Source organism: Drosophila sulfurigaster, chromosome 2R, assembly GCF_023558435.1.
Source record: "Drosophila sulfurigaster albostrigata strain 15112-1811.04 chromosome 2R, ASM2355843v2, whole genome shotgun sequence".
Classification (NCBI taxonomy): domain Eukaryota; kingdom Metazoa; phylum Arthropoda; class Insecta; order Diptera; family Drosophilidae; genus Drosophila; species Drosophila sulfurigaster.
Genome location: NC_084882.1, coordinates 16,697,246 through 16,724,668, shown reverse-complemented (window position 1 = coordinate 16,724,668; position 27,423 = coordinate 16,697,246). Strand labels below are relative to the sequence as shown.

Here is a 27,423-nt window from a genome sequence, read left to right as displayed (position 1 = left end):
TGTTTAGCTTTTGTATGCGCCCTGCACTTTCTGGCCACACTTAATGACTTTTGGGCACACATACAAACACACGCACCTGCCTGACCTTGTCTATGTGAATATGTGTGTGTGTGTGATGCTCTTGTATCCTGTGCCAAACGTGCTCCTTGTTGAGTTTGCGGTCTGCAGCAGACAATCGCCCACTCCGACGATTATAACTATTTTTCGGCAGCAATTAATTTGAAGTTTAACACGCATCGCTGGCCCAAGAGACGACACAACACCAACAGGAGACGCACAAGCGAAACATTATTACATAATGTGGTCTACTGCCACAGGCAGCTGCCAAGGACAAAACCCAGCAGCAAAGTCAACGCCGCTTAGCTGCATATTCACCATCCAGCAGCAGGTAGAGGAGCTGCCTCCCCGTCAACAGTGGAAGTGCAGGAGATTGTCCTGATTGTCTACGCAGAGCAGACGATGCCGAGCGGCTGCTTAAGCAACTGTGGCCAAGACATAATCCTGGCGCACCACATGCGTACGAGTAAACAGTTTCAAGGACTCGCAAATGCAAACAGGTGATGACAACGACAGACAAACGCTATAAACAAAATAATAACAAAGCGAAAGCAGCAGCAAACAACACAAAGAGCAACAAACTCACTCACGAAATGTGAGAGCAAACCCAAGAGAGAAACGCTTTGAATGCGCAGAAGCGAAAAAACATTTTCGAAATTCGATTTCGAAGTCGTACAAGTCGCTTAAAAAGCATGTCCTGGCAGCATGCTAAGCTCAGTCTAGTGCTGAATTTATAGACGCAAGGACACGCGAGCTGTGAACAAAAAGTGACTAACCAAGTGATCCTAGTGCCAAGTCGTGTATGTGACTGTGACTGTGTGCGTGTTTGTGTGTGAAAATAGTATCAAAGCAAAACGCAACTGCCGCTGGGCAATTAAAAGGACAATCTCTGGCCAAAACGTAAATGAAAACTAAAGTCAAATATCTGGTCAGACTCATCACAACCACAACCGACACCATGTATTCTGTTGAAGCTGTTGTTCACTCTGTGCGCATTGTTGTCGTCGTTCTCCTATGCCGCTCTTTGGCCTGTGGCCCAATGCGTGCCAAGCAAACGTCAAACTTTTTGGCAGACATCAAGGCGTCAATGGTGGCAGCTACTTACATGCTGTGACTTTTGTTGTTATTGCCAACACAGCATCCAAAGCGTCCAATGGAGGCTATGTGGACTCAGCTGGCGCTATTTTCGTTTAGTCATTCATATTTATGTAGCATACTTTTGCGGGCTGCTAGTTTTTTAGCTTCTGGCACAAACATTCGTATTTTTAGTTAGCTGCGTGCTTCATTTCCTTTCTTTCGCTCCTCGCACAAACACACTCATACACACGTAGCTGCTGTGCGTGTGTGTTTTGTGTGAAAATAAATATGTAAGAGCGACAGGCTTTGCTTTCAAAAACCTGCTCATTTCCTGTGCACGTCAGCCACGCACAGACGGACAACAGCCACCCACACACTCTCACTCACACATACCCACACAATGACACTCACAAACAGATGCGCCCACGAGCAGCTGTTGAGGTTGCCCTGATGCTGAAAATTCCACTTTAACTTCAACTTGCATTTAATTTCAGTGCTGGTAAATTTAAAATAAACAGTGAATCGTCAAACCAAAAACAAAAACATAAGAAGCCGAAAACACAAAACAAAAAGCAACCAAAAAATAGAATCAAAACAAAACAAAACGCAAAAAAAGAATAACGAAAGCAAAAACAAAAAATACGAAAACGAAATTTAAACGTCTGCATATTAATCAGTGCTGCCTTCGCGACACGTCCTTACGACGACAGCGTAGGTTTGCAGCTTCCAGCTACGAGGTACAACGAGCATCAAAACAGAACCCCACAGCAGCAGAGCAGAGGACAACTTATCACTAAGGATTTAGAGGCGCCTCTCGCAAAGCCGCTTAGACGTCAGGGACGACGACGACGTCGACGACGAGTGGCCAGAGGCAAACGTTAATCAACGGTCACAGGACTGGACGCAAAGTGCGCTTCTGTCTAGTTGTCTTTCGTGGGCTTCTCTCGCACTCGCTCAACATCAACAAAAACAAGAACAACAACCAGTAGCAAGGAAACGTCGCCTCATTTGGCCACTGCGGATTATGTTAATTAGGTAATTTTTGCTTTGATTACTCGTACCTTGAACACGACACAAGCGAAACCAACCAATCCCCGCTCCTTCTCTTTCAACCACTCATCCAAATTTCAATCTCACTACAAAGGCAGCGACAGTTTTGCCCCACTCGCAGTCCGACCGTCCACGTCGCTTACATATTTATGAAATTTTCATGTAAATCTCGCTAATTCATGCACATTTTGCTGCTGTTGCTCCCTTTGCAACGAGTCCTGTGTTCTGACTGCCTGCTTGTTTTTCTCATTTTTTTAAATTTTCTTTTTCCCTAATTGCAAGATAATTTTGAGTTTGCATTGCCCAACCAAATTATTTTCACATCCAACTAAAAAAGTATAATTAAAAATGGAATTCTCAAAAAGTTGACGCGTAAATTAGAAAAGTTGTCAAATGTTTTTTAAATTATGCATTTCATGTTTACCTTGTCGATAAACTTTTGGCCAATGTAAACTCTAAACACATTGTGTATAATAAGCAATTGCAAACATAAAACAAAATTTGCAAATCAAAATGTGTTGCATCAATTAGCTTTTAACATTTTCCTCCTAGCAACAATTGAACAGAACACAATTGCAATATGGTGCTTTGGTAGACATTTACGAATTATTGCCAAGCGAATTCACTTTCAATTAATATCGAAGATTATCCTTTACATTAGACAGTTCAAATTCCTGAAAATCACAACGATTTTCATACTGATGAAATTATTATTTTGATTTATTCAATAAACCCGTTTTGACACTTGAAAACAATAATAACATCAAATAGTTCACCTGACAATCAATAAATAATTTACTTGAAACGTCTCGAAAGACCAAAGGCTGGGAAATATACAACTTGATTAATTAAAGCACACAAACACATCCGTACAAACTGAACAAAAGTCCACAAAACTAATACAAAACTAATGCGAATGCGAAGGCGAATGCACAACGAACTTGTGGAAATTGTAGATGCAGCAACTGAAATGCAAACAGGCAGCTGCTGTAGGCACTGAAAACTTTCTGCAACCTGCTTCCTGATAATTTAATTATAAAGTCATGAGCTTCACTAGAGAATTGGGAAGGTCGATCAATGGGTAGGATGAAAAAAGGTGGAAAATTTAAAACGAAATTAGATAGTATTCAAAAGTAAATTATGACCAGACACGAAATATATTTTCTCAATTAAGTTATTAAATTTTGAGTAAATTTCTCGTTTGCATATTTTAGAATTTTTCGAACTTGCGATTATTTGAAAGAACTTATTGTATAACCCTCGCATACAGCTCACATCATGTTGGCACAAATCTTTAAAACTTTTGTGCAGCTGCTGCTCGGCATCAGCAGGACCGCATTAGTTGTTGTTTTATCGTTGCTCCCATACAGTCGCTCGTTCGCTCTCTCTGTTTTAGCCAGTTTATGATTTTCAATTTAATTTTATTGATTTTTGCCTTGTTTGTGCGTTTGCGTATGAAATTCATACACTCGAATTCAAATACAAACACAAATTCAAAAACAAACAACGACAAATTTAGTATTATACATGCAAAGCTTTGCTATTTTTGTATGAAAGAATGAAATACTTTGAGGCATTTTATTTATTAATGGAACGCTGAAACCGTAGCTCAGATTGCAAAGTACATAAAATAGAAGTAAGTAGATTAAGCCACGCTAATTTGACTTTTATCTGTGTGGCCCATAAAAACACGCAGGTGGTGGTGGCACTCGAAAAGTTATAAAGTCCAAGCATTGAAGCAATTAATGCTGCCACAACGTCTAATTAGACGGCGTCAAAAGTGATGCCAGATGGCAGATAACGCACACACCCACCGCACGCGCACAAGACACACACACACCTCAACCCATACCCATTTCTCGGCATGTTGTAGCTGGCTCAATTAGACATGCTAAGGCGTTGGGCAAGTACCTCTCAAGCAGCAGCAGCAGCAAAAGCGACCGCAACACGGCGTATGAGTTATGCGGTAGCAGCAGTCAACCCTCGACTTCTCACTCCTCACAGCACTCCGAGGCAGGTAGTGCAAACAAAGCACAGTGTAGCAACAGTCTAGTGGAGGTCTTTGGGGTTGTCCCGCCACTTGAGTTTCATTGTTTACGGTTTGCCTGCTCTCTCCTGCAATCTGAGCGTCGAGTTATATGCACATAACAATCAAAATCGTTAGCTGCTACCCATTTTGATAATGGACCGAAGGCAGAGGGAGGGCGGAGTTGTGGCCAACATGCGAGTATGTGGCAGTTAGTTGAGCAAGTGAACAACAACACACTGTGGCAGGTAGCATATAATCAAATATTTTTGTATGTAGAGAGCCAATTCAAAGCCCAGAGGGGAGCAGACAAGCGAAACTTCAACCGAACGAGATACACTACTATGAGACTATGAGGCATATTAGCTTGTTGTTTTATTCTGTAAATAACAGATTTTTTGGAAATTTTATGATATTCTAAAAAGGCCATAACAAATTCTCTTAATTATTTAACTTATTTACAATGTATCTATAATTGTTAGTGTAGAAGAAATTCGGCAGGGAATAGCTTACGATTTGTATTCTGGCTTTTTATATTTGGCAGCAACCACACTTTCTTTTAAACTTGGCCAAGAGGGAAGAAGAGCAAGGTTGGGGTTAGCGCCTGCAATTTGCATATTTATGAAGAAGCTCAAGCTGCAAGACAAGCGACATCGCTTTAAGCTGCTTCAAATTGAAAAACGCGTTCAGGGAAAAAGATACAAATGCAAATGGCTATGTGGCAAGACAGACTGCTTGCCACTAAACCAAGAGGGGAGATTGTGGAGAGCGTACTTTATGTAAGCGCAACAATAATCTGTGCTGATTTACGATTTACAGGCGCGAAATAGACAAGCAGCAAAGGGAAGGCTGAAGAGTCAGACAGAGATGCTTGCTCCGTTTAAGCAGACAATTTGCGTACGCAATTTGCAGTTCATGGGCGGCACACGCCCTTACCCCGCCCCGCCCCTTGTGACATGCCACTGAACAACATTTTGGCAAATGCGAAAAAGCAAGCAAAAAAACAATAAAACAAAAAATATTACACAGATTTTGATCGCTGGTTTTTAGCTGCCTTTTTGAACATTTTTAAAAGCACTTCAAATGCAAATAGCAAGTCGGATGGAAGGGAAAATGGCAGCAGCATCCGCTCTGCAGCCCCCATCCATTTCTTTGTTATTTTTGCTTTTGTTTCAACACAATATTTGATGAAATATGCAAAGCCAGCAAAAATATGCCACATTCGTTGAACAAATAGCAGCACAGCATAAATAGAGTTCTGCTCACCATAAACTGGCAAATTTGTCTACAATTCGAGTTATTAAAACAGGACAAAAAATGTAACTTGTAAAATAATTTGCAAAAATATTTTAATTGACTGCAATTTATAGATTGGATTCTGAATGAAAGTAAATAGATTTAAGTTAGTTGAAATATTTGTTAAAAAGTGCTTATAGTATTCAACTATTCGCAAATGTAAGAAACTCGAAACTCCAAAACTGGGTTTCGTTACACTTTTCACTTTCTACTCTCCCCAAACACTCGAGCAGCCCGTGACTTAAAATAATTGTATGTGGCAGGCATACTTATGTGTATGGAGGCTAGGTACAATGCAAATGGCATACAATAAAAAGGGAACCAGGACACACGCCGGCAAATCTTACGTTAATGCCTAATCCCTGACATTAAAGTGTTGCGCCAACAAAGTGATTTGTTGTAGACAAAGCGACCGCACTATGAGCTGCCTGGCTTCGGTGTTGCTGTCGTTGCTCTGGCAGCTGCCGCTGTGCGCCACAATGGCAACGAGGCATTGCAAATAATCTTTGCAGTAAATACGTAACAACGCCAACAACAAAAACGGCGAAGAAGAAAAGAAACGGCGTAGAATGTGTCTGGGGATCATTATTTGCGCAAGTGGGAAACAAAACGTAGGCAAAAAGGCCCCGAACCAAATGTCGCACATGACTGCGGCGAATGTGCGCGCATGTGTGTGTGAGTGCATGTGTGTGTGCGCCCCAGTGTGCGTATGTGTGCGTGCCGGCGTGTATTTGAATGTGTAATTTAAGCATTAGAGATGCGAAAAACCTTAACTCAGTCGAAGTAACCAGCAGAAGCAGCAGCAGGAAGCCGGCACATGCCAAGGCACCCACACAAACACACACACACACATATACATGCAGACACAGACACGAAAATTGAATAAATTATGCGTGTCATCACATGCCGACAACTGGCTGGGGAGAACGATGGAGCAAGGGAGCGAGAGAGGGCGTTCGCATTGGGGGATGCAGCGGGGAGGCAAAGTCCTTGCCTTATCCATTCAATGGCGTAGCTCGGCAATTTGTGCCCGTCTACAAAGCAGCAAACGACGACGACAACAACATTCAGAGGCATTTAATTAAGCATTTTGTATTCATCGGAAATGTCATAAAAATGGCGGCGTTTGGCAACAGCCGCGATGCGAATTTGTGGCGCTTGCGGCACCATAGCAAATGCACATATGCTGCATAAGCATCTACATGTATGACACCAAACACATACATATGTACAACAGCATACAGCATATTATATAAAAGACCGGAATAGTCAGCTGCAATGCGGCAGATGCACAGTGATTCCAGCACAAATAAAATAAGTTATCAGACAGCTTTAAGCGAATGAAACTACGAACTATTGATAATTCTTTTATTAACAGTTTTATAGAATTTTAATTAAAATTTCTTTTAAAATACCTTTTAAAAGTAATTCGCAATTATAACCTAATGATTCTCAGTGTACTATAATGCTGCATTGAAAGTATCAACTCGCATATTTTACACAAGGGAATACTGAATAAAATATCAAGTATACGTAGAATTTGTACACATAAAATTGGTTGCAAAACAATGTTTAATTTTGCTACTAAGCTTGCACCATAAATTCATAAATAATTAAAATTGGGCTTAAATTACACGTTGCGATGTCAAGCCTAAAATTTCGAAAATGCCGTTCGCAACCATTTTGCGTTGATAAAACATAAATTGATAATTTATTTATGTTCCGGTGGTAGTTGTTGTGGCTGTGGCAGGCGTCTGTGGCATGGCTGCTTCTTAAGGCAAAGTCACGTATCTTGGCGACCCGTAAAGAGAAATAGTGAAAATATGCAAAGTAGTTGAGAGCTGCGAGGGCGTCTCTGACGTATCCCATTTCAAGGTTCAGTTTGTACACACAAAAAATAAAAAAACAGCAGCAGCAAAAAAGCAAAATAAAAGGCGAGCCAAATGCCAATCCTTGAAAGTGGCAAACAATAAGCGCTCAAGCGATCCTTGCCACTAAACAAAGTTTTCGGTCGCCTTACAACTACATTGGTAAATACTCCTCCATACATACAAACACATACATGTGCATAGCCACAAACACAACTATTTATTTGTTTATCAAGTTATCCTTGAAAATATTTAGCAGCCACTCAGCTGCGTTGCGTTGCGTATACGCATAGTTAACCTGCCATCATGACGGCGACACCTACGGGGCACCTATGCGACAACCCGCTCGAGGGTCTCTGCCATTTGTGTGCGTCGATGCTGGTGTGTGTGTGTGTGTGTGTGTGGGTGTATATGAAAGTTTTCAGCTAACCCGTACTTTAACATCGATTTTTTATCCTTCTTTTCTTTCATTTTGAGCTTCTAGCTAGCTTGCAGCTGCCTTGAAGCTACTTATGTTTATGTTCACGCTTCGGCGTTGGCTTTTAGTGCCACACACACACACGCACACCTATACACAGACTGAGATGTGCAGTCGTCGAACTACCAGCAGCATCATCATTTCGTATTCAACGTAGCATTAAGGTCAGGATATCTGGGATTTATAAGTTTTGTCAGCAGTTTCGCTTTCACATCCTTTGCCCACTTATTTATGCAGGCCGAAAGTGTTCCGAAGGGCACCTCGAGCTCGAGCTGGGTTTGCACTTTGGCACATCATAACTAGCAGCTGCTTAGGCAAGCATTTATGTATTATTTAAATCGAAATTAAATGCCAAGTTCAGCAGAGCAGATTGAAACTATGAGAGTGGGAAATGAATTTAATACGTACATCACAATCCGCCGCCACTTGAAATATTTCGCATTTTGTTGCACGATCCACGCATAACTTTATTGCCTGTTGTACAAACTGTTTTCTCGGCTCCCATTGTTGGCTAACAAAAGTTGTGTGCCACGCCCACTCACAAATGGCTCACGCCTGCCTGCACTTTCGACACTTTTGCGCCTCACGGTCAAATGGTTATGGCTTATAATGAAAGCCGAACCGAGCCAAGCTAAAGAAAGCACCAGGAACAATGAGCGCTGAAAATCAAGAAAAACATGCAACATCAGGAGGCGGAGGAGGGACGACTGTGGCAGCTGTGTATAGGCAAGTCCAGGCATGCGGCACAACAAATTAAAAACTTGGACGCCTTTTTCTTTTGCCAACAAAATGTTTTCCCATTAAAAAAATGAAAAATTGCGCAATAAGTAATAAAAGTATGCAGAGCACCGAGCAGCTAACTATGTATTCTTAGCTTGCAAATTCCAAGTATTTCTTAAGCGCATCTTTAAGATACTTAAATAAAATTACTCTGTCAAGGTATATTTTATCGCGCGAGTACAATTACTACAGATCATTGTGAGATTTTTCCCATTATAATAATGCTCTTTAACGATTTATAGCGTTGCCCGGCTATAAGATGGACACTGATAAGTTACCAGACAAGACCGGATTAGTTTTAAGACAAATCAATAGTGAATGGCACGAAGCTATAAATTGACAATTGTTGTCGGCCGTCTGAAATCTGGATCTTAAGTTATAAGAAGCTTAGGACCAAATCACATTGGGTTTGCAACGTCTCTATGTTATATGGGCTAATTGCCAGGCCAATCATCAGGAGGCAAACAGAGAACAGACAACAGACAACAGAGAACAGACAACAGAGAACACACAAAAGCAGAAATTACCAACATATATCATGATGCTAATGCTTAAAGTGAACCCTTGCCGTTTTGCTTTGCGTGTTGAACTTGTGATTTCCGCCACATTAATTTCAATTTCACAAAAAGACGCCCAAAAAGCGAGGCACACCAAGCCCAGGTTCGAGTGCGGGCCAGTTGAGGACACGGCGCATTTGGTAAATGCCTTAATGGCCTAATTTTTGTTTTCAGGCGAGAGGCAAAGGAGCCCAACACAACAAAAAATACGACAGTTATGCGTGTAATATTTTTTTCCTTTTTGTATTTTTTTTTTCCGTTGTGGGCTGAGTTGGAAATTATCATTGAAACTGCGTCTGGCAGCCAGAATGGGCAGGCAATTTTAAGGGTTCAGCGACGTCGCTTGTGGGCCATGAAATGATGTCGTAAATATTTAAAGTTTGTTGTCTGCCTAAAGGCAGCTAGCTGCTCCTTGCCTCTTGCCATTCGCCATTTGCCAGCAGCCTGCCTTGCTTCTGTTTCCTGTCCCGCTGCTGTGCAATAATTTTGTACTCGAAAAATGAAGCGTAATGTGCGTTAATGTTAATGACGCGTATTACTGACAAGTGCCTTGCCTGATAAAAGACCACTTGAAAGTCGAAGCAGATGCGCTAATTGTCAGATACGATTCAACTTTTTTGGGGACCCGCAAAAGTTCCTTGTCATATCGATTGCAAAACTTGTTAGCAAACTGTCGATGAAAACTCTGTCTGGGGATCAACAAGCGACCGCCAGCAAAACGACAAATTAAAGGACACCGAAACAGCCACACTTTGTAAACTAGCCGAAGCAGAAGGAGCAACGGCAGCTGAAAAGAAAACCAAACATAAAGCGCAATGCCGTTGACAACCACAATCAAAATAACAAACCAACACTGCAAGTTTTTGGGGTCTCTGAGAAGGCAGCTAAGGGCAACAGAAAAATGTATTCATATTCGATACTGCATAAGTTTATGATATGGGGAATATGTAGTACAGCATTCTGATAAGTTGGATTGAGAATATTAAGTATACGTTTACTATTTAGCAGCAAAATTCTTCAACATAAGATATTCCCTTTTATGCTGTTTACAGGGTATTTCATGCTCTGCATTCGAAATGTCTTTGCTTGTTTTGTTTAAACGTTTTTGATTGTTTTCTGTTGCAAGGCACGTAAACAGAGAACAATGGCCCAAAGCAACAGAGCAACCAAGTCAATGGTATACACCCGCACACAATCACACATCGTCGCATTGAAAAGTACTTTTAGTTTGCTTTTTTACGGTTTTTTATTCAACTCAATATTTTCCGTTGGCGCAACGTTTGCAATAGGAAACCACTTGAAGTGCGCAGCGTAGCTAGCGAATTATTGATTTTGCACTAGTTCCAGATTTTCGGTGTCAGAGATTTGCACGACACAGCGAGGCAACTTTAACTGACAGCTTTAACTGCTTGGCAACTCTCAGTCCCGCCATCTTAGTCTCTCTCTTTATCTCTGTCTCTACCTCTCTGCTTATTTATTTGGCCAGGCTAAGGTTTCAAGTTACGTTATATGTATCTGGCACTGACAATTTGGAGCACATAATGCTAGTTGTCCTGCCGTTTGTCATACATGTGTGATGTGGGTGTGGATGTGGATGCGAGTGTCGCAGCAGCGTGTGCGTTTGTATGTCCATGTTTCTGTGTACATAATCTGGCTATCAGTTTGCCCAGAATACCACAGACCATCACCCTCATATGTCAAGCAGACACGTATCTCAGATTTAATGGCCAGGCAAAGGCAATTTGGCAAATTATTAGAAAATCATTGTGCCACTTTATGGCCTCAGCAAAAAAACCAACAAAAAAATATAGAATATGAGTGCCCATAACAGACACTAGTTGGTTTGGCCAGTGCCCACACCCATCTGCCGCCCCCCTGCGTAGCCATCAGTCTACTGCTGGTAGCTGAGTGGTCAAGCTGTCAAAATCATTAACCGAAATGCAATTTGCTATTGGCTGACCGAAACAGTAATACGAGTATCTCACAGACCCAAATTGAAGGCAAGTGGCATGTGAGGCGAGACGATGCAGAGGCTACAAACGAACAATATCAGATGAAAATTGTGGCCCAGATAGCCAAGAGATGAAATTAATAAGGCCTAATGCATATAGACTGGCTAAGTGGTTTGGTAAATGGTTGGCCAACAATTTATGCACATTTATTGAAAAACTTTTTCAATTTCATAAAAAGCTTTTGCGCAACTAAACCATAACCACACTGAGGTCGGCGACGTCAAGGGGTTAAAACTGTGAGTAAGACAATAAAAATGACTGCTACCCCAAGCAGTCAGTTAGATAGAGACAGACTCACATACGCAGAGCGAATGATGGACAAGAAGAAGAAGTAGAACCAAGCAAAGCGACCGTCAACATTTTTATTAAAATATCTTTGTGTGGCATCCTCTGTTGTGCTCAAGGCCCCAGTCGAGAAACAACAGCTTCGAGCAACCAAAATTGGGCTACCAAAATAAAGCCAAAGACGAAGCCAACCAGAAAACCCAACACACACACACACACATATACAGACAAAAAACAAGACGGCAAAAATACACACATGAGCCTCTGTGGCTGTTTCCCAAGGCCTTGAGCGATTTTTCACTACACAATTTAACAAATAAAAGCAAAAAAGAAAAATCATACAACATGAAAATCTACACATAAATAAAACAATAAAAGACACACTCACACACGCTTACAGCACCAACGAGAAAAAAAAAACAAAAACAGAAACTGAAGAAAAAGAATAGAACGAAACAACAATAAAGACGAACAAGTTTATTACGAATTTTAGTTATGTGTTTTTGGTTGCCTGCCTTGCCGGGCATCAGACAGTGAGCATGGAGCTGTCTTTAGCCGCAGGGCATTAATAAAGACAACAACGTAGCATCGAGATATGGGCATAAGTCATAAGCACAAGTTCTCCCTAAAAATACTTTCGCCTTAGCTTCGCAAATTGTCCGAGTATGTGAAATATGTGAACGATTTGTGAATGTATTTTGATGCATGCATCCAAATGCTTTCAAGTTATTCAAATTCATCGATTACAAAATAGATGTTCCGTCTCTGGAATTTGTGAATTTGATAGGCGACAAAAAATGTTAGCTGTATTGAATTACATGAAACGGAGACAAAATAAACCGAGGAATTCATTTCAGATATGTATAGAAAGTCGTAAATAAATACGTATATGTGAAATCGTTTCACCATCCGCATTCTCGTATAGCCCTCAACATCCATTTGACAGTCGAAAGCTCGAAAAAGAAACTTTAATTTGAAAACTTTTACGCGCTCGGCACAACAAAAAAAAGTGCCGCCATCAATGGTTGAAAGCGACAAAGGCATGCTGGCAAATTGTTCACAAAGTGTTGGACATATCGCTTAAAGATTTCAGCACAGTTTAAGAGCCACAAAAAAAATACATGCTCGCACACGTCCTGGCAATGTTGACATTGACACAGATGCTGAAGGATCCCAATGCTGCATTGCCTGGCTGCATGACTGCCTGCATTGAATGCATGTCAGCTGCAGCAACAGCGGGCGGCAGACTCAATAAAACTTGCACAAAGCGGAAGTTTATTAAAACAGCAGTCTTGGGAAAAAAGAAAGTGCACAAGGCCCGTGCATGACAACTAAAACGAGCAAGGCCAACCAATGAACAATTCACAGATACCTTTCAGGCAGTTGTAAAGCTAAAAGAGCAGTTGAATATACCCAACTTAAATGTATGCAGAGCATCAAAATGCAGGAAACGCAGTAAAGCAAAACATGCCGGTCACACAGAGCTAAGCTAACTGAGTAAAAAGCCAGCAGTCAGTGCATTTTTACATGAGACCCGACACATACAGACAAACACTTACACTGCACACATATATGAAATACAACTACATATAAAAGGGAGCAATGCTGCTGCATAATGTATACGCCAGGAGGGCAGAGATACAATTTTGTATTTTGTTGCGCAATTGAGCGCGCAACTGAAGCAAGAAACTGCGCAAAAGTATCTCAAGGAACTGGCAAGACACAGAATTGCACACCAGGCACTCAATGGAATGCAATTGGGTGACAACGTTGTCCTTGCCATCAAATGGCATTTGCATTTTGTCTCACAATGCAAGTGCACTGATAAAGCCATGCCAGATCGGGTTGGCTTCAGTTTCTATACGGAGCGAAGCTTAGCAGCGCTCGGATGGGATCGCTACCTAAAATTCTATTCAAAAAAAAAGCGAAAAACTACTTTGATGTATGGCAAGCTGGTTGCTGGGTGCCAGCAAAATCCAATTTCAACAACGAACCCAGCAGTACACAATGGATTTTATTTAAGCAAGCTCTTTGCAAAAGCAACTGAATAGCCGCTGCTACAGCGCTAGCTTTCTGCTAGATATATTTGCATTGGACAAAAGGATGCACTTTAAAGGAGCAACAGCAGCAGCAGCATCAGCTATTTGCTTTGTCCTGTGCATTTGATTAACTGAGAAAACGGAAGAGGGCAAAGAGATTGCTATAAATATTCAATATGCTTGGGGTGGCAAATTCCGGGTAACAACCCTCGCTAATGTTCAATCATAAAATACAGTCAGCTCGGGCACGTCGCAAAATATGGCACAGCAATTCGCAAATTATATTCAAGCTGGCATTAAATAAACTGACAAACGCAGGAACCCTCCGAAAAAAAACAATATATATACTATATATACAACAAGCAGCTCAAGAAGCTCTGACTGATGATTGAAGGGGGAGCAGAGTAGACTCGAGATGGAGCTGCTTCAATCTTGGTAACGACAGCGACTGTCAGATGTTCCCGGCCATATTGTTGTTGCTGTTGATATTGCTGTTATTTGTTGTTGGTTTTGTGTATTTTTTTTTAAATCGACTTTCATGTCAACTGACTTGTGTACAACATCTATCTGCCTGCAAAGCGATGGGGCAGTTGACGGCGGATACAAGGGGTGTGGCAATGTGGCACACATTTTACTGTTGCGTAAGCAAACGACAAGTGAAATGAAATGCCAACTTCTTGATAACATTTGTCAATAAATTTAATATAAACCAGCGATGCCTATAAATTTGTTTACTCATGCTCATGCGAGTAAAGCGTGTTCGAGGAGCTAAAACATTTATGTCTCTGACTTGCATAAACTCGTAGTGCCGAAGTGCCAATTCCCTAACTCATCTTTATTTATACTCATTACTAGTATTGTTTGCATGTGCAATCATTTGATGCTAAATATTTGCACACATATTTTGCGCTTTAATACACACAATTTCATCGTATCACTTTAAATTTGATTGCGGCCCTATCAAAATCCCCAGATAAAACTTGTGTACCCATTGTTGGTTGGCAAATTGGCAACTTTGACTTTAAGTAGACATTGACAAATTAATTTTGAGAGAAAAAACGTATAGCATCGCATTTGAGGGTCATTACATTACATGGCCAAACAAGGAGTAAATCAAATTTGCGTCGTTTTTGGGTTGACAGTTTGTTTGTTGTAGAGAGTGGCTTTACTGTCATACTGTCATAATGTCGCTTGTTTGCAGCGGAAATGAAATGACCCAGTTAAATGATTTATAGCACACACACACACATATACACATATGCTGGGGTGTATAACCCAGGCTTAGTGGCAAATGGCTGACACCACGCGGTCAAAAAAGGTGGCTCATGGCATGTGGCATGTGGCAAGTGGCATTTGGCTTGGTTATGACTCTGCCCGGACTCACACCGTATCACGGCATGCTGTTTAAGCATGCTCAAATTATAATTTCATTAGCTGCAATCAGCATAAAAATAACACTTAAGGAAAAGTGCCAAAGCACTTTCAAGTCGTAAAGCTGAAGCTCAAATTAAAAAACACGACCAAAAAAATACTTATGTATAAAAGTATGGGGGAAAAACAAAATGCTGGCTAAAGCGTAGAGTCGAACAAAGCGAATGCTGAGCAAATTATTACGAAGTTTACCTTTTCACAGTTTCCTTTGCACTTTTATTTTTGCATTTAAGTAGCAACAGTAACAACAACAACAATAAGCTCAACCTGAACAATATCCTAACAAGCGTAATTACAAATTTTTTCACGTTTTATTACAGATTTTAAGCACGCGACGCTGCGATGCCAGGGGAACAATTGACGTTGTAATGTGACAACAGTTGACTGCAGCAACAACAACGAGAGCAACAACATCGTCCTCTACTATAATCAGAGCAACAATAACAGGTGAAGCGATGCACGCTTTTTTAATTGACATTTACTCGAGTCGAACAACGTTGTACAGCAATTAGCTGACTGCCTGATAAAAGTTGAAAGAGGCGAAAAGAGACGAAAGTAAAAAGCGAAAAGCGTAAAACAATTGCTAACGACAAATTAAAAAAAAAAAAAAAAACAACAACAACAAAAACTCAAAACAACAATTGAAAAGGTGATGGCCAAGTTGATATTTAATTAAATATTCAGCATTTTTAGATGCGACGCTGGAAAGTAGGCAACGCTTCCAACCTATCGCGTTCGCTCTCTCTCTCTTAAAGCCGAGCCAAAAACAATGGCCGCCATTGCGGAAACAATGGCAACGCAAACGTTAAAGCTGTCAAACTGTTGACAGTTGTCACATGGTCGACCAGAGAAGCGCACGTGACGCAAAAATCGTGCCAGGAAAGGGCAACTGGTGAACGTGAGTGAATGAGTGAATGAATGAATAAATGGCAGGCAAATGAATGAAACGGCCAAACGTTCGCCATATTCAAAAATTGAGGCAACAGCGGCAAACGACCAACACGCTAAACATCTGCACGTACAACGCATAAATTTTAAGTGAAATTAAAGGCAGTTGCTTCCCAAAAAAAAAATCCAAAAAAGAAAACACCAAAAAAAGTTATAGACAATCATTGCCAACCAGGCATAAAGTCAGCCGAGGCACTAAAAAAACACAAAAACAAAAACATGAAGCATGCGCGCAACTGTGATCTGCCATCCACGGCCATTATTGGAATATTGCTGTTGTCTATTTCAACCGTGGGTGGCACGCACTCAGTGTCCTTGACAAATGCCGCGGCCGAAGAACAGGAGCTGCAACTATCGCTGCATCGACATCTGAGTTTTAAGAGCGTGCAACGCATGCTGCGCGATGAAAACGAGCCCGCCAATTATAAAAGCGAACTGCGTTACTATCAGAAACGGGAGACGCAAACACAACATGAACTCCACAAGCGTGAGATCAGCGTGTCCACAGCATTGCTCAATCTCACGGCTCAAGGTCTGACAGCCTACGACAGTCAGAAGAACTATCAAGGACAGTTTGAACTCGTCACCCACATGGATCTGAGCAATAATAAATTAAGCAGCCTGAAACTGGATAACTTTGTGCAACTGAAACAGCTGGATGTGAGCAACAATTCACTGACAACGCTGCCTGGTACTGGCTCAATGCTAGTCACTTTGGATCTCGCGTGCAATCGCTTGGGACAGCTTTCGGCCAGCTACTTCGCCCAACGAATGCCACAACTCAAACATCTCAATCTGGCGCACAACCAACTGGGAAATATATCGCGACAGGCATTCTACAATTTAAACAGCCTCGAAACGCTGTTGCTGAGTCACAACAACATCACGGACATCGACTATGAAACATTTCTGGCATTGCCAAATCTACAACACTTGGATTTATCACATAATCAACTTAGTGGCTCGGCCATAAGAGCTCTACAGGGTATTCCCGATCTTGTGAGTCTCTCGATTGCACAGAATCCACAAGTGGGCACGGCCATGCAGGAGTTTGTCGCCTCGTGGAGTCTCAAGGAGCTGGACGCTAGTGGCACAGGACTCTGTCAAGTGCCAGCTGCATTGGCGCAATCTGTGCGCACGCTCAAATTATCGCACAACTGGCTCAAGGTGAGTGGCTAGCATATATTTATATAAAGATGCGTCACAGCGTACAAGGAAGAGCATGTATCTAAAATTATATGACGTACATTCCACAATCAATAAATTAGCGAATCCTTGAAGCGTATGCCGATTGCTCCTCTCTCTTTGTTGCCCGCTGTTCCTCTGTCTGTTTGTGCGAACCCAATGAACCGCAATTTTGACGCTTTTGCCGGCAATTAACGGCACATTCGTGGCAGGCTGTGTAACCGAGGCCCGACTCGCACTTTTTCGCTGCCTTTCTGCCTGCTGCCTAAGGGGCATTGGGGCTTTCCCTGTTCCCAGGCTCCCCTTGCTGCCATTAATTAGCATCTGTTTTGCGGCCCGTGGGTCGTGGGTCGTTCCTGCGTGCTTAAGTGCTCCTCTCTGTCTGCTACGATGTTTGAAGCTTGTGCCCCACGCAAAAATCTCACCCAGGCGTATGATTTACACTTTGTTATTTTTAAATTTGCGCCGCCATTTTGTTGCCTCCCGGCTGCTGGCAGCAACGCGCACTTCCGGCTCCGACATGCAGATGGTTATGGTTAGAGAGAGTGAGTGAGTGAATGAGTGAGTGAGGAAGGCAACTTTGTCGCCGAGCTTTAAATAATTTTTTATGTTCCGCAAATGCCAGCAGGGGAATTCATTACGTGAATAGGAAATTGTATCTACAAGTATTATTGATTAATACATACTGCATTATAATTTGAATGTTGAATAATGTACGCACAAAAAAATTCGCATTTGATAAAATAATTAATGTGCCATGAAATCACATTGAAATTGCATTAATAGATAATTGTTTATGTTATTTTGTAACCTGCCATTGACATTAGTAGATATCTTTAAAAAAAAAATATAGTATATAGAGCAAATTCAGCGGAAATTAAAAATGATAGAAGTTTCAAAAACTGATGTGCAATTAACAAAACAATTTAAAAAAATGCAATAATCAAATTCCATAAGCTTTAAATGAACAAACTGTTGAAAGTAAATAAATAGCCTTTTTATTTATTTTCAAGTAGACATCAACATGTCATATTGCAAGCGCATTTCTTAATTTAGCTCATAAATAAACAAATCTTTGTTTGTCTGTTTACATTTTGTGAAGCATCGCTTAATTCGCTGCATTGTGACTGAATACCACGAGCAGTTAGATAGCTCTCAGCCAGCCACTTAGCCAGTGCTAGACCATAATTAAAATCACAATGCGGCCACCATAAACACACACACAATGGAACATTTAAGTGCACTTTACACTTTTCACAAATGCTCAGGAAACAAAAGCAAAACAAAAGGCGCTTCAAGTCTTAATAAGTAAAGAGTGTTTGTTTAAACGAGGAGAACAGACAGACAGACAGCAGTCAGACATTTAGAAAGGCAGAAAAAGAGGCGATTAGCGTGTCCAGCCAAAGTAAAAGCATTCTGAGCTGCAGCAAAATAACAACAACAAATACGAGTAGTATAGTGGTAAACAGATTTATGAAAGCGAGCAGCGAACAAACGATTGTGTTGAGGGGCTTCGCTGGGGGTATTAACTAAGCTTAAATGGCTTTAAGTACATATAGAACAACAAATGCGGCCCATAAATTGTTGCTGCTGCCGCCATTGCTGCCACCGTTGCTGTTTGTCGATTATGGCAAATGCCATAAAAGGTGCAAAAATGCCGTTCATAAGCTGTTCAGGGCAAAAGACAAAAGCGCGCCTGACGCTGGGCATTAATAAAATAAGGATAATTGGCATAAGCATAATCACGTTTAAGCCAGCAGCCAACGAGCAGCTGAGACAGGCTAAGACTGCGACAGCCTAACTAGTTGCAATGTCTGCTTCGAAGCCAGCAGCACACCAAGGATCCCTTTGTTATCCGACAGCAGGCATTTTAATTTGTCTGCGATTCCTTGTCGCCGCTTCTGTTGGTCGCTGCTGCCTCGGTTGCCGTTATGCCTTTATCGGCAGTCAACACGCAGCCTTTTCATGGCAAATTATGGCGTTTAGAGGCAACCGACTTCGTCTTGTACAGTCAACGCTTCCTGTCTGTCTGGAGCAACAACGCTCGAAGGCAGCGACTGCCTGTCTGGATGACTGGATGTCTGGATGACTGCTTGCCTGACTGACTGACTCCTTGGCTGGCTTCGTGCCTGACGCTTGTTTCATTTAATGAGTCGCGTCTATGTTTACTTTTGGCCCTAGACGAGCAATGCCCCAGGCAACGACAACGGCAAAGGCAACGGCAACGGCAACTACCAAAAGGAGCAAGCAAGCGTCCAACTAACCAGCCTTTGAAGTAATTATAACGGCTGATTCACATTAATTTTTAAACAACGTCAGCAAGTCACTCTCTTCTCGCACTAATCAAATTTCCATGGACCAACTTATACTTGTAACCAGCCAGCAGACAGAGTGCGCTGAATCACAAACTTTTTTTCTTTGTTGTAGCTGATGATATATTGTGTATTTGATTTACGGTTCACAATGTCAAATCGCTTGTCTGCATCTTTGTTTTATTGCTCAATTTACAACGCTTTCTTTTTGCATTTACAGGCTATTAACTGCGGTGATCTAGACAGCTATCCTTTGCTGCAGTATTTGGATCTATCTTACTCGCAAATTGCCCAAGTGGAGGACGATGCGCTCGGTCGCCTGGAGCTGCTTGAAATACTCTTTCTCGATCACAACAGTTTGATGCGTGTGCCCAGTACTTTGCCCACTTCACTGGAGCATCTGTTTATGCAACACAATCACATTATGGAACTGCAGCCACAGGCATTCGCCGCACTCAGCAATTTAAAAAACCCTCGATTTGTCGGGAAATCGTTTACTATATTTGCCAGCGCTGCCGTTGCCCAAGCTACTCACACTTAATTTGCAATCGTCGGGCATTGAAAGCGTTAGTCAGTCGATTGTGCATACCCTGCCGCAGTTGCGGGATCTTTTGCTGGAGGATAATCCCATTAGGTGCAGCGATCTGCTGGGCATTGCCGAGTGGGCGAGTCCGTGTCGTAGCCCCGATATGGGTCAATCACCGGGTCGCATCGATTTGAAGAGTCGTTTCGTGCAATCGCAGAACTTTTATGAGCCCTTCAGCAGTCAATGTGGACGAGAGGAAACGAAAGACAACGTGCAGCAAGATGAATGGACTAAATCTATGCCGCCCACTTGCGGCCTGGCAGCAACAGCAGCAGCAACAACAACAGCACCATCAACTATGCTCAAAGTGCACAAGTCAAAGGCAGCAGCAACAGCAACAACAACCATGGCAACACTAACAAGTGCAATGCAATCAAGCGGCAACAACATTGCGCTAGTAACCGCAAAAACTTTAGGGCCAGTTGAAACAACTTCGTTAGTGAAACTGCAGCGCCAACAAATGCCTGGCATGCCAACTGCAATAACAACAACAACAACAGCAACAATAACAACCACAGCTCTTAGTCAAACAGCAACAGCCAGTGGCATGCCAAGTTTGGTGGCAGCAGCAGCAACTCTTGCTGCCAATCGCACAAACATTTTGGCAGCACAACCAGCAGCAGCAGTCAGTTCACTGCCGCCAGCGTCGAGTCGAGCAGACGTTGTAAATTCAACTGTAGCAACAACAACAACACCGCCAAAAAGACTCGCCATGCCAACTCACATTAGCGATGTTGCTGCGGTTGCCACAACAGCAACACAAGGCAATGTGCCACAAACAATTTCGACGCTTATAACTGCCAACGAAGAAAATCAAAAGCTGTCTAATAATACAGCAAACAGTTTATTAATACTGACGACATCGACAATCGGAACGCCCAGCGAGACATCCGGTCAAGAGGTGGCATCATCGACGTCGATTCCGAAGGCACAGTCACAGCCACAGCTGCAACATAAGCATGCCACATTGCAGTTGCACATTAAAAACCGTCATCTAATTGGTACGCCCTTGCTGATGCACAAGGGCGATAACCTGCTCGTGGATGCCGAGCAGTTGCTGCTGCCCGGTACGGCAACAGTGGCGGATGCGGAAACATTGGATACCAGCCAGCAGCGACAGGAAGCGACTGATAAGAGACAGCCGGATGTAATAAAGGGCGACACAAAGGCTACATCGCTGGAGACGACGACAGAGAAGACAGCAGCATCAACAGCAGCATCAGCAACAACAGCAACAACCGAATCAGCAGCAACAGCAACAGAAACATCTACAACAGCAGCCAAAACGCACAAGAAAAATAATCCCTCGCTAAGCATCAAAAAGATGACCTACAGCACAAAGCACGCAACAACTATGAAAACAGCAGCAACAGCAACGACAACAATGCGAGCAGTGACAACAACAAGTAGCGAACACCAACAGCATCAACACAGCAGCGTGAATACGCCAAATGCTGTGAAACAAGAGCTCAGCACATTCGCCCAACTGAAGGCCTTTGTGGATCTCAAGACGGAAGCCTCGAAGTCAGCACATCTGCTGGACACACGCCAGGAAACACAACAAACCCTGCCTGGCAGTCATCCGGGTCTTATGCTCTTGCTGGCATGCGTCCTGGTCATTGTCCTGTTGGCGGGCCTGGCGCATGTTTATCGCTGTGAGCTTCCGTGGCAACGCAGCGGACGCGCAGGACAGACACGACCGCATCATCAGCGGCAGTTCAATGAGACCGATGATGTACACAGCTTTCTGCACTATCAGGGATCAAGCAATGCGGATCCAGCACGTCTACAAGCCTGGCATCACAGCACTAGACGCGAAGCACCCTACAGCTCGCCTCTACACAATCTGCAAGCCCGCGAATTGCAGCGCGAACAGCAGAAGCTGCAATTCTACAGTGCCTCCCTAGCTGACAGCTCCATTGGCAGTGGAAGTGGCAGTGGCAGCGCCTGCTCCTCGGGCAGCAGTCGCTCGAGTTTGCACTCGCCCAGCAACGAGGATAGCTACTACATTGAGATGGCACCCAGCAGTCCCAATGCGGCGGCCAATTCGCTGTCCAGTCTGCCCATGGAGCTGCTGAGTGGCAGTCGTAGCACCGGCAATGTGGCAGCCACAGAATTGAGAGGTGGTGGCGCCGCATTGACATCGGCAACGACGCTCAGATCGGTGAGCAGCAAACTGATGGCGCCCAGTTCGCGTCGGTTGGGCATCTGGTGACAAACCGTCTTCGGACAGCGACAATACGCACCCTTCCAGTAATTCAATGGCAAATAGAAATCATTATTCTTAGTTTTAAGCAAGAATGAGAGACAAGTCCCAACTGCCCTCTGCCAGCTGCCACTTGCCAGCTGCCAACTGTCAGTGTCCGAATGGCCGAAAGTGAGTCATAAAGCTAAAAACAGCAGCAACAATCTAAATAAGGGACTACTTGCACCCACATAGATATATTATATATATAAATATATTTATATATTTGTGTATGTGTATGTACACAGTCTAGCTTGATTTATGGCTCTGCGTGGCCGCACACGTGGCAGGCCTCTTAGCGTCTAGGTTAGCAGCAACAATTTGTCATAAAGTTGCGTTACGTATACGCCAAGTAGTCAAGCAGCCGAATAGCCACCGTGTCCGCCTACCGTCTCCCGCCTCCATCGCAACCACAACGCCAATCGACGGCAACTTTTTATGGGCCATCGAGCACTCTGAGCAGCGAAAGCCCACTGCCCTTCAATTTGATGTCCATCTTGTGGTCGTATTTGGGTCAGTTTACTTGAGGCCAACGCCGTGCGTTGTCTATGTGTATGTGTGTGTGTGTGTGTGGGCCAGTTAAGTACGTGTATGTGTGTGTGTGAGTATATAAGTGCCTGTCCGTTGGCCAAGATTAAGTGCTTTGATAGTCGTGCATATAAAAATGAAATATCGATAAAGTATTAAATAACAATTTAGTTTATGACAAGGCTCCAGCTATCAATGCGCATTATAAGTTCTCAGCAACAGACGCTGAGCAATGCAGATTTAAAGAGAATATATTGTATATCCATATAAATAATAACTCAATTTGTTATGGACGTAACTTGTAACTTGTTCCGCATGATTACAACATATGTATACTTGATTGAGCTTCGAATAGCATGTCCCAGTTTAATTATAGTTTTGCAATTTCAGCTATTGCAGCCACTTCCACTTCCACTTGCACTTCAGCAATCCTTTTTCGTTGCAAAAGCCAATAGTTGTAATTACATATAAAATTCCACACATGTGGCAGAAAGTAGGGCAAGTAATTTCCGAGTTAATCTAATTGAAGCACAAAGCATATTTGTAAAGTGAACACAACACAGCTTACTTCCACTTGAAATAAAAACTTCAAATAGAAATTCGCTCTCAAGCAGGCGGCAACTCTTTCCCTAAAGACGTTAAAACTTTTAGTGTCCGTGTCGATCTTAACCCACTTGCCCAGTTTCCTATAAGAGAAGTGACTTGCCTTCAATTGCAATCTAATTAAAATTTCGACTTTGCCTCCGGCTGAAGAAGGACACTCAGTGAAAAACCCTTCAGGATATTTTCATTTTTATTTTCACCCATTGTCGTTGTTGTTGGTGTTGCTTTGTCGCTTCTTGTATCGACACCCTTCGGAACTAAGGGAATTGCTTTATTTCCTCATTCTGCACCCCATTTTCAAGCTGTATTTAGCACTTACCGAACAACTGAACCAAAACACGCCCACGCTCCGCCTCCCACTTAACCTCATTTTATAAATTGACCAAGACAGCATATGGTGTAAATCCCGCCAAATGGGCAGACATCTAATCCGCTACGGCAAATGTGAAATGTTGTAAAACTATTTGAAGATATGTGAAAAATGCCAATGCCAATGTCTGGCCCCTGATCTAACAGGACAACAACAACAACAGCAGCAGCAGCAACAGCAGCAGCAACAGCAACAGCAACAACGACAAGCAAAGCTGCTAAGGCCAACATCAAAATAATGTGCCAGCAAATCAAATTACAAGACACGCGGCCCCATTGCCGCACAGCTTTATCTTCAAGAGGGTGAAGTGTGTGGGATGCCGTCTGAAATGGTGATAGGAAGGGGGGGTTGAGGGCAGTACAAATACAAAACACAACAATTACATTAAGACACGATAAAAAGTTGTGCAACAATCTTGCGAGCCACAGCAAACCAACTAAAGGACCAAGGACCACAGTCATTGCACAGTTTTTCAACTTTTTTGTGGCTTTGTAATTGGAATACAAGAACAAGGCGCGTGCACACGAGCAACAGGAAGATAGATAAAGCTGCAAAAGAGAACGAGAGTGTGAGAAAAAGAGGTGGGGAGGGGTGAGGAAACAAAGAGAGAGAACGAAACGAAAGAGAAAGAATACTTCTAACAACAGGCGTTCAAGCGTTCGTCTTAAGCAATTCAGAAGGATTTATTTTCGGCCACAAAAGCGAAATGCCGAGCAAAGCGGGCTAACAACAATTAAAGTAATGCTGACCAACAATCTAGGCCCGATTGGGTGGGATTACCACCGACAGTCGGACCGTCTAACCGTCCGACCGACCGTCGTCCATCCGAACCAGAGAAGTGCCATAGACGCACAAAATCTTAATTAAGGAAGTTCCAAGTGGGCAAGTGTCAGACTATGCGGCACTTGGAGGGTTGAGGCTGCCTTTTTATACTCATTTTGCCAGCACAGCACAAAACTGGACTACAATGGCTCTACAATAGACCCAGGCAACAAGCCAACGCACACAACCCACGTGTCCAGTGCTCGGGCATTGTCAAATTTAATGAAGGTTTTCATGCTTATGACATGCGCAGCTGGCCAAGATTTAGTAACTTTTTTAAGATGACTCCCACCAGCACCAGCAGCAGTAGCAGCAGCAGCAAAGGCCTTCCTAAAATTCCGACAACAAACTCTCAATGAGTTAATTCGATATTTGACACTTTTGGGTCACATTCCCCGTACGGAATTTTAGTGCCTCTTTCTCTCTCACACTCTCTGTACTGTGGAGAACAGTTAATAAAGTTTTGTTGAGTCCGGCGTAATTATTTGCCTGCTAAATGGCTTTTAGACGACATTTCTGGGCCATAAATGGGGGCGATTCACCAAGTTATGTGAAAATAAGTTGCTTTTTCCTGGCCGCTGGCCATTGGCCATTTATATAGTCGACATTTGGCATTTGGCAGTTGGTTGTTCGCAGCTCTCAGTTGGCAGCTAACTGTGGCTAGATCGTAAATAAAGGCACATAATTGGACATTGCCAAAATGTAAAACAATATCCATTGAAGCCAACAATAATTAAACTTAATTGTGTTGTACATTTTAAATTCCGAATGTAAAAATGAGATCACGAATATTATATAATGAATACATGGCGAATAGTTTATACAAACTGCAATTTCAAATATTCTGTGTTGAATAAATATTAAGATAGAAAACAATAAATAAAACGCAAAAGCAAATATTGGCATTTCATTTTGCGCATTTTACCAACTTGTAAATGCCACAAACGCAACAACACCAACAGCAACAACAGCAAAACTAACAACAACCGTAACATCAGCAGCAACTAATTGCCAAATATTGAAAAAAAGACAAAGAATAAAATAATATTAAAAAAGAAAAAAAAATACTTAAAAAAATACAGAAAACCAAAAATGAACAAATTGTAGCATAATGCAGAGAATATAAATATTTAAAACAAAACAAAAACTATTTATATTTACAGTTTGAATATTTACTTATTCAGTTTAGACAAACAACTCCCAAAATTGACATAGACATACGAATAGATCCAACACAAAAAGCATTTGCCAAAGTAATAATACTAATTTCTGTGTGTATTTTGTAAATAAGTAGATTATTTAATCTAATTATAGAGATTTGTGTAGTAGCTCCTCGAAATTGAATCGTTTGCTAGACATTTGCTAATACTAGTGCAGCCAACATCTTGGCACAAGGCGTTAAATATAAATATGAAGTAAATATAAAAAATTGAAGACGATATTAAAAGTAAATAATAAATATTATATGTATTATGTATATAGCTTATAAGTAATAATAGAAAGACGAGAGAAAGCGCAGAGAAGCCAAATTTTATGAGAACTTCTCAAATCGAACATTTTAATGGCATCCACAAAAAAATGCGAAATAAAAACTGGAAATTATTTAATTACAAAAAACACAAAACTGCGTAATTATTTCAATGAAACCCATTAAAAAAGCAACACAAGGATTGTTATTTTTTAATTAGTTGAATGCAAAATAACAATAAATAAACTGCTGAGCCGGATATAATACAATACTTAAAATTTATCGCACGCATATCAAATGTGTTTACCAATTTTTTTTAAATCCCCATTCAATCAGCCACATCAATGGAAAAACATTTCGAATACACAAATTGTATAACCAGTGTATGGTAAGGTTAAATGCGTATCTACCAGTTAGATATCGGTGCAATGACCAGCTGAAAACATTCACTTCACTTTCCTGGAATTGGGTCACTAAGTTCTTTTGACTTGACTACTTTAAGAACCAATCGGCAATTCGCATTAATAATGAAGATCTGACCAGCTGCACATGACAATAAAAATAAACGTTAAATTAGTGACGCATGCGACAGTTAAAAGGAAACCGACATTATACCAATAAGAGACCAAACTCTCTTCTACATACACACACACTCTCTTGGTTATGTCAAATAACCCGACTAAACAAAACAGCGAACAATTTTATTTCAAATCCAATTATTTCACATCGAACTGCAATCAGATGATTGTGTCCAGCAACAGGAAGAGCACATATGCTGCGTATGTATGTGTGTGAGAGAGTATTTGTGTGCGTGTGTGTAAATTGCTGCTCTCAACAAACGACGCTCTGAAAATTGCCGACAAAATGAAAGTCAATTGGCTTTTCTTTTTTTCTGCTTTCGCCCTTTCTCGCAGCCTTATTGTTTTTTCCTCATGGAAGGAACAAAAGTCGCCGCCACATTGATGGGCCACACACACACATCTAGAAAGAAATTTGTATGGATCCATACATATGTGTGCGACATTGTGTGTGTGTGCGTCAGTGTGACAGAGATGAAATATTCAATATTGCAACAAGATGAACGCGGCATTCAATAACATTAAAATTCCCATCCGTTTACGGGCCGGTGGAGGCCAACAAATGTCAACCGAAATGTGCGCAACTGCTGCCAATAAAAAGGTTAATGACAAAAAAAATATATAATAATACAAATAAACATAACGAAATTTGTTGCCTTTGAGAGCAGATGACAGCCACGTGTTGACAGTTCAATAAGAAGCTCTTATGATTATGGAATGAATACTACATGGGGAAGACTCAAAGAAATAAAGTTTTATTAGAGTTGACCAAATAAGATAATATTAACATTTCTTAGTAGTTTCAAAATTGATGATTTAATA

At 41.8% G+C, this 27,423-nt stretch overlaps 2 protein-coding genes across 2 annotated transcripts in view; one reads left to right on the top strand and one right to left on the bottom strand.

The window, feature by feature from the left end:
* Window positions 1–27,423, bottom strand: part of LOC133839641 (protein timeless homolog) — a 63,361-nt gene that overhangs the window by 7,078 nt on the left and 28,860 nt on the right.
* LOC133839637 (uncharacterized) lies at window positions 785–23,916 on the top strand. Its single transcript, XM_062271267.1, is given in 5 exon segments — window positions 785–857; window positions 1,629–2,169; window positions 15,277–17,071; window positions 19,622–19,867; window positions 19,869–23,916. Coding segments are annotated over 3 exon segments (3,570 nt in total). The 5' UTR covers window positions 785–857; window positions 1,629–2,169; window positions 15,277–16,123; the 3' UTR covers window positions 22,245–23,916.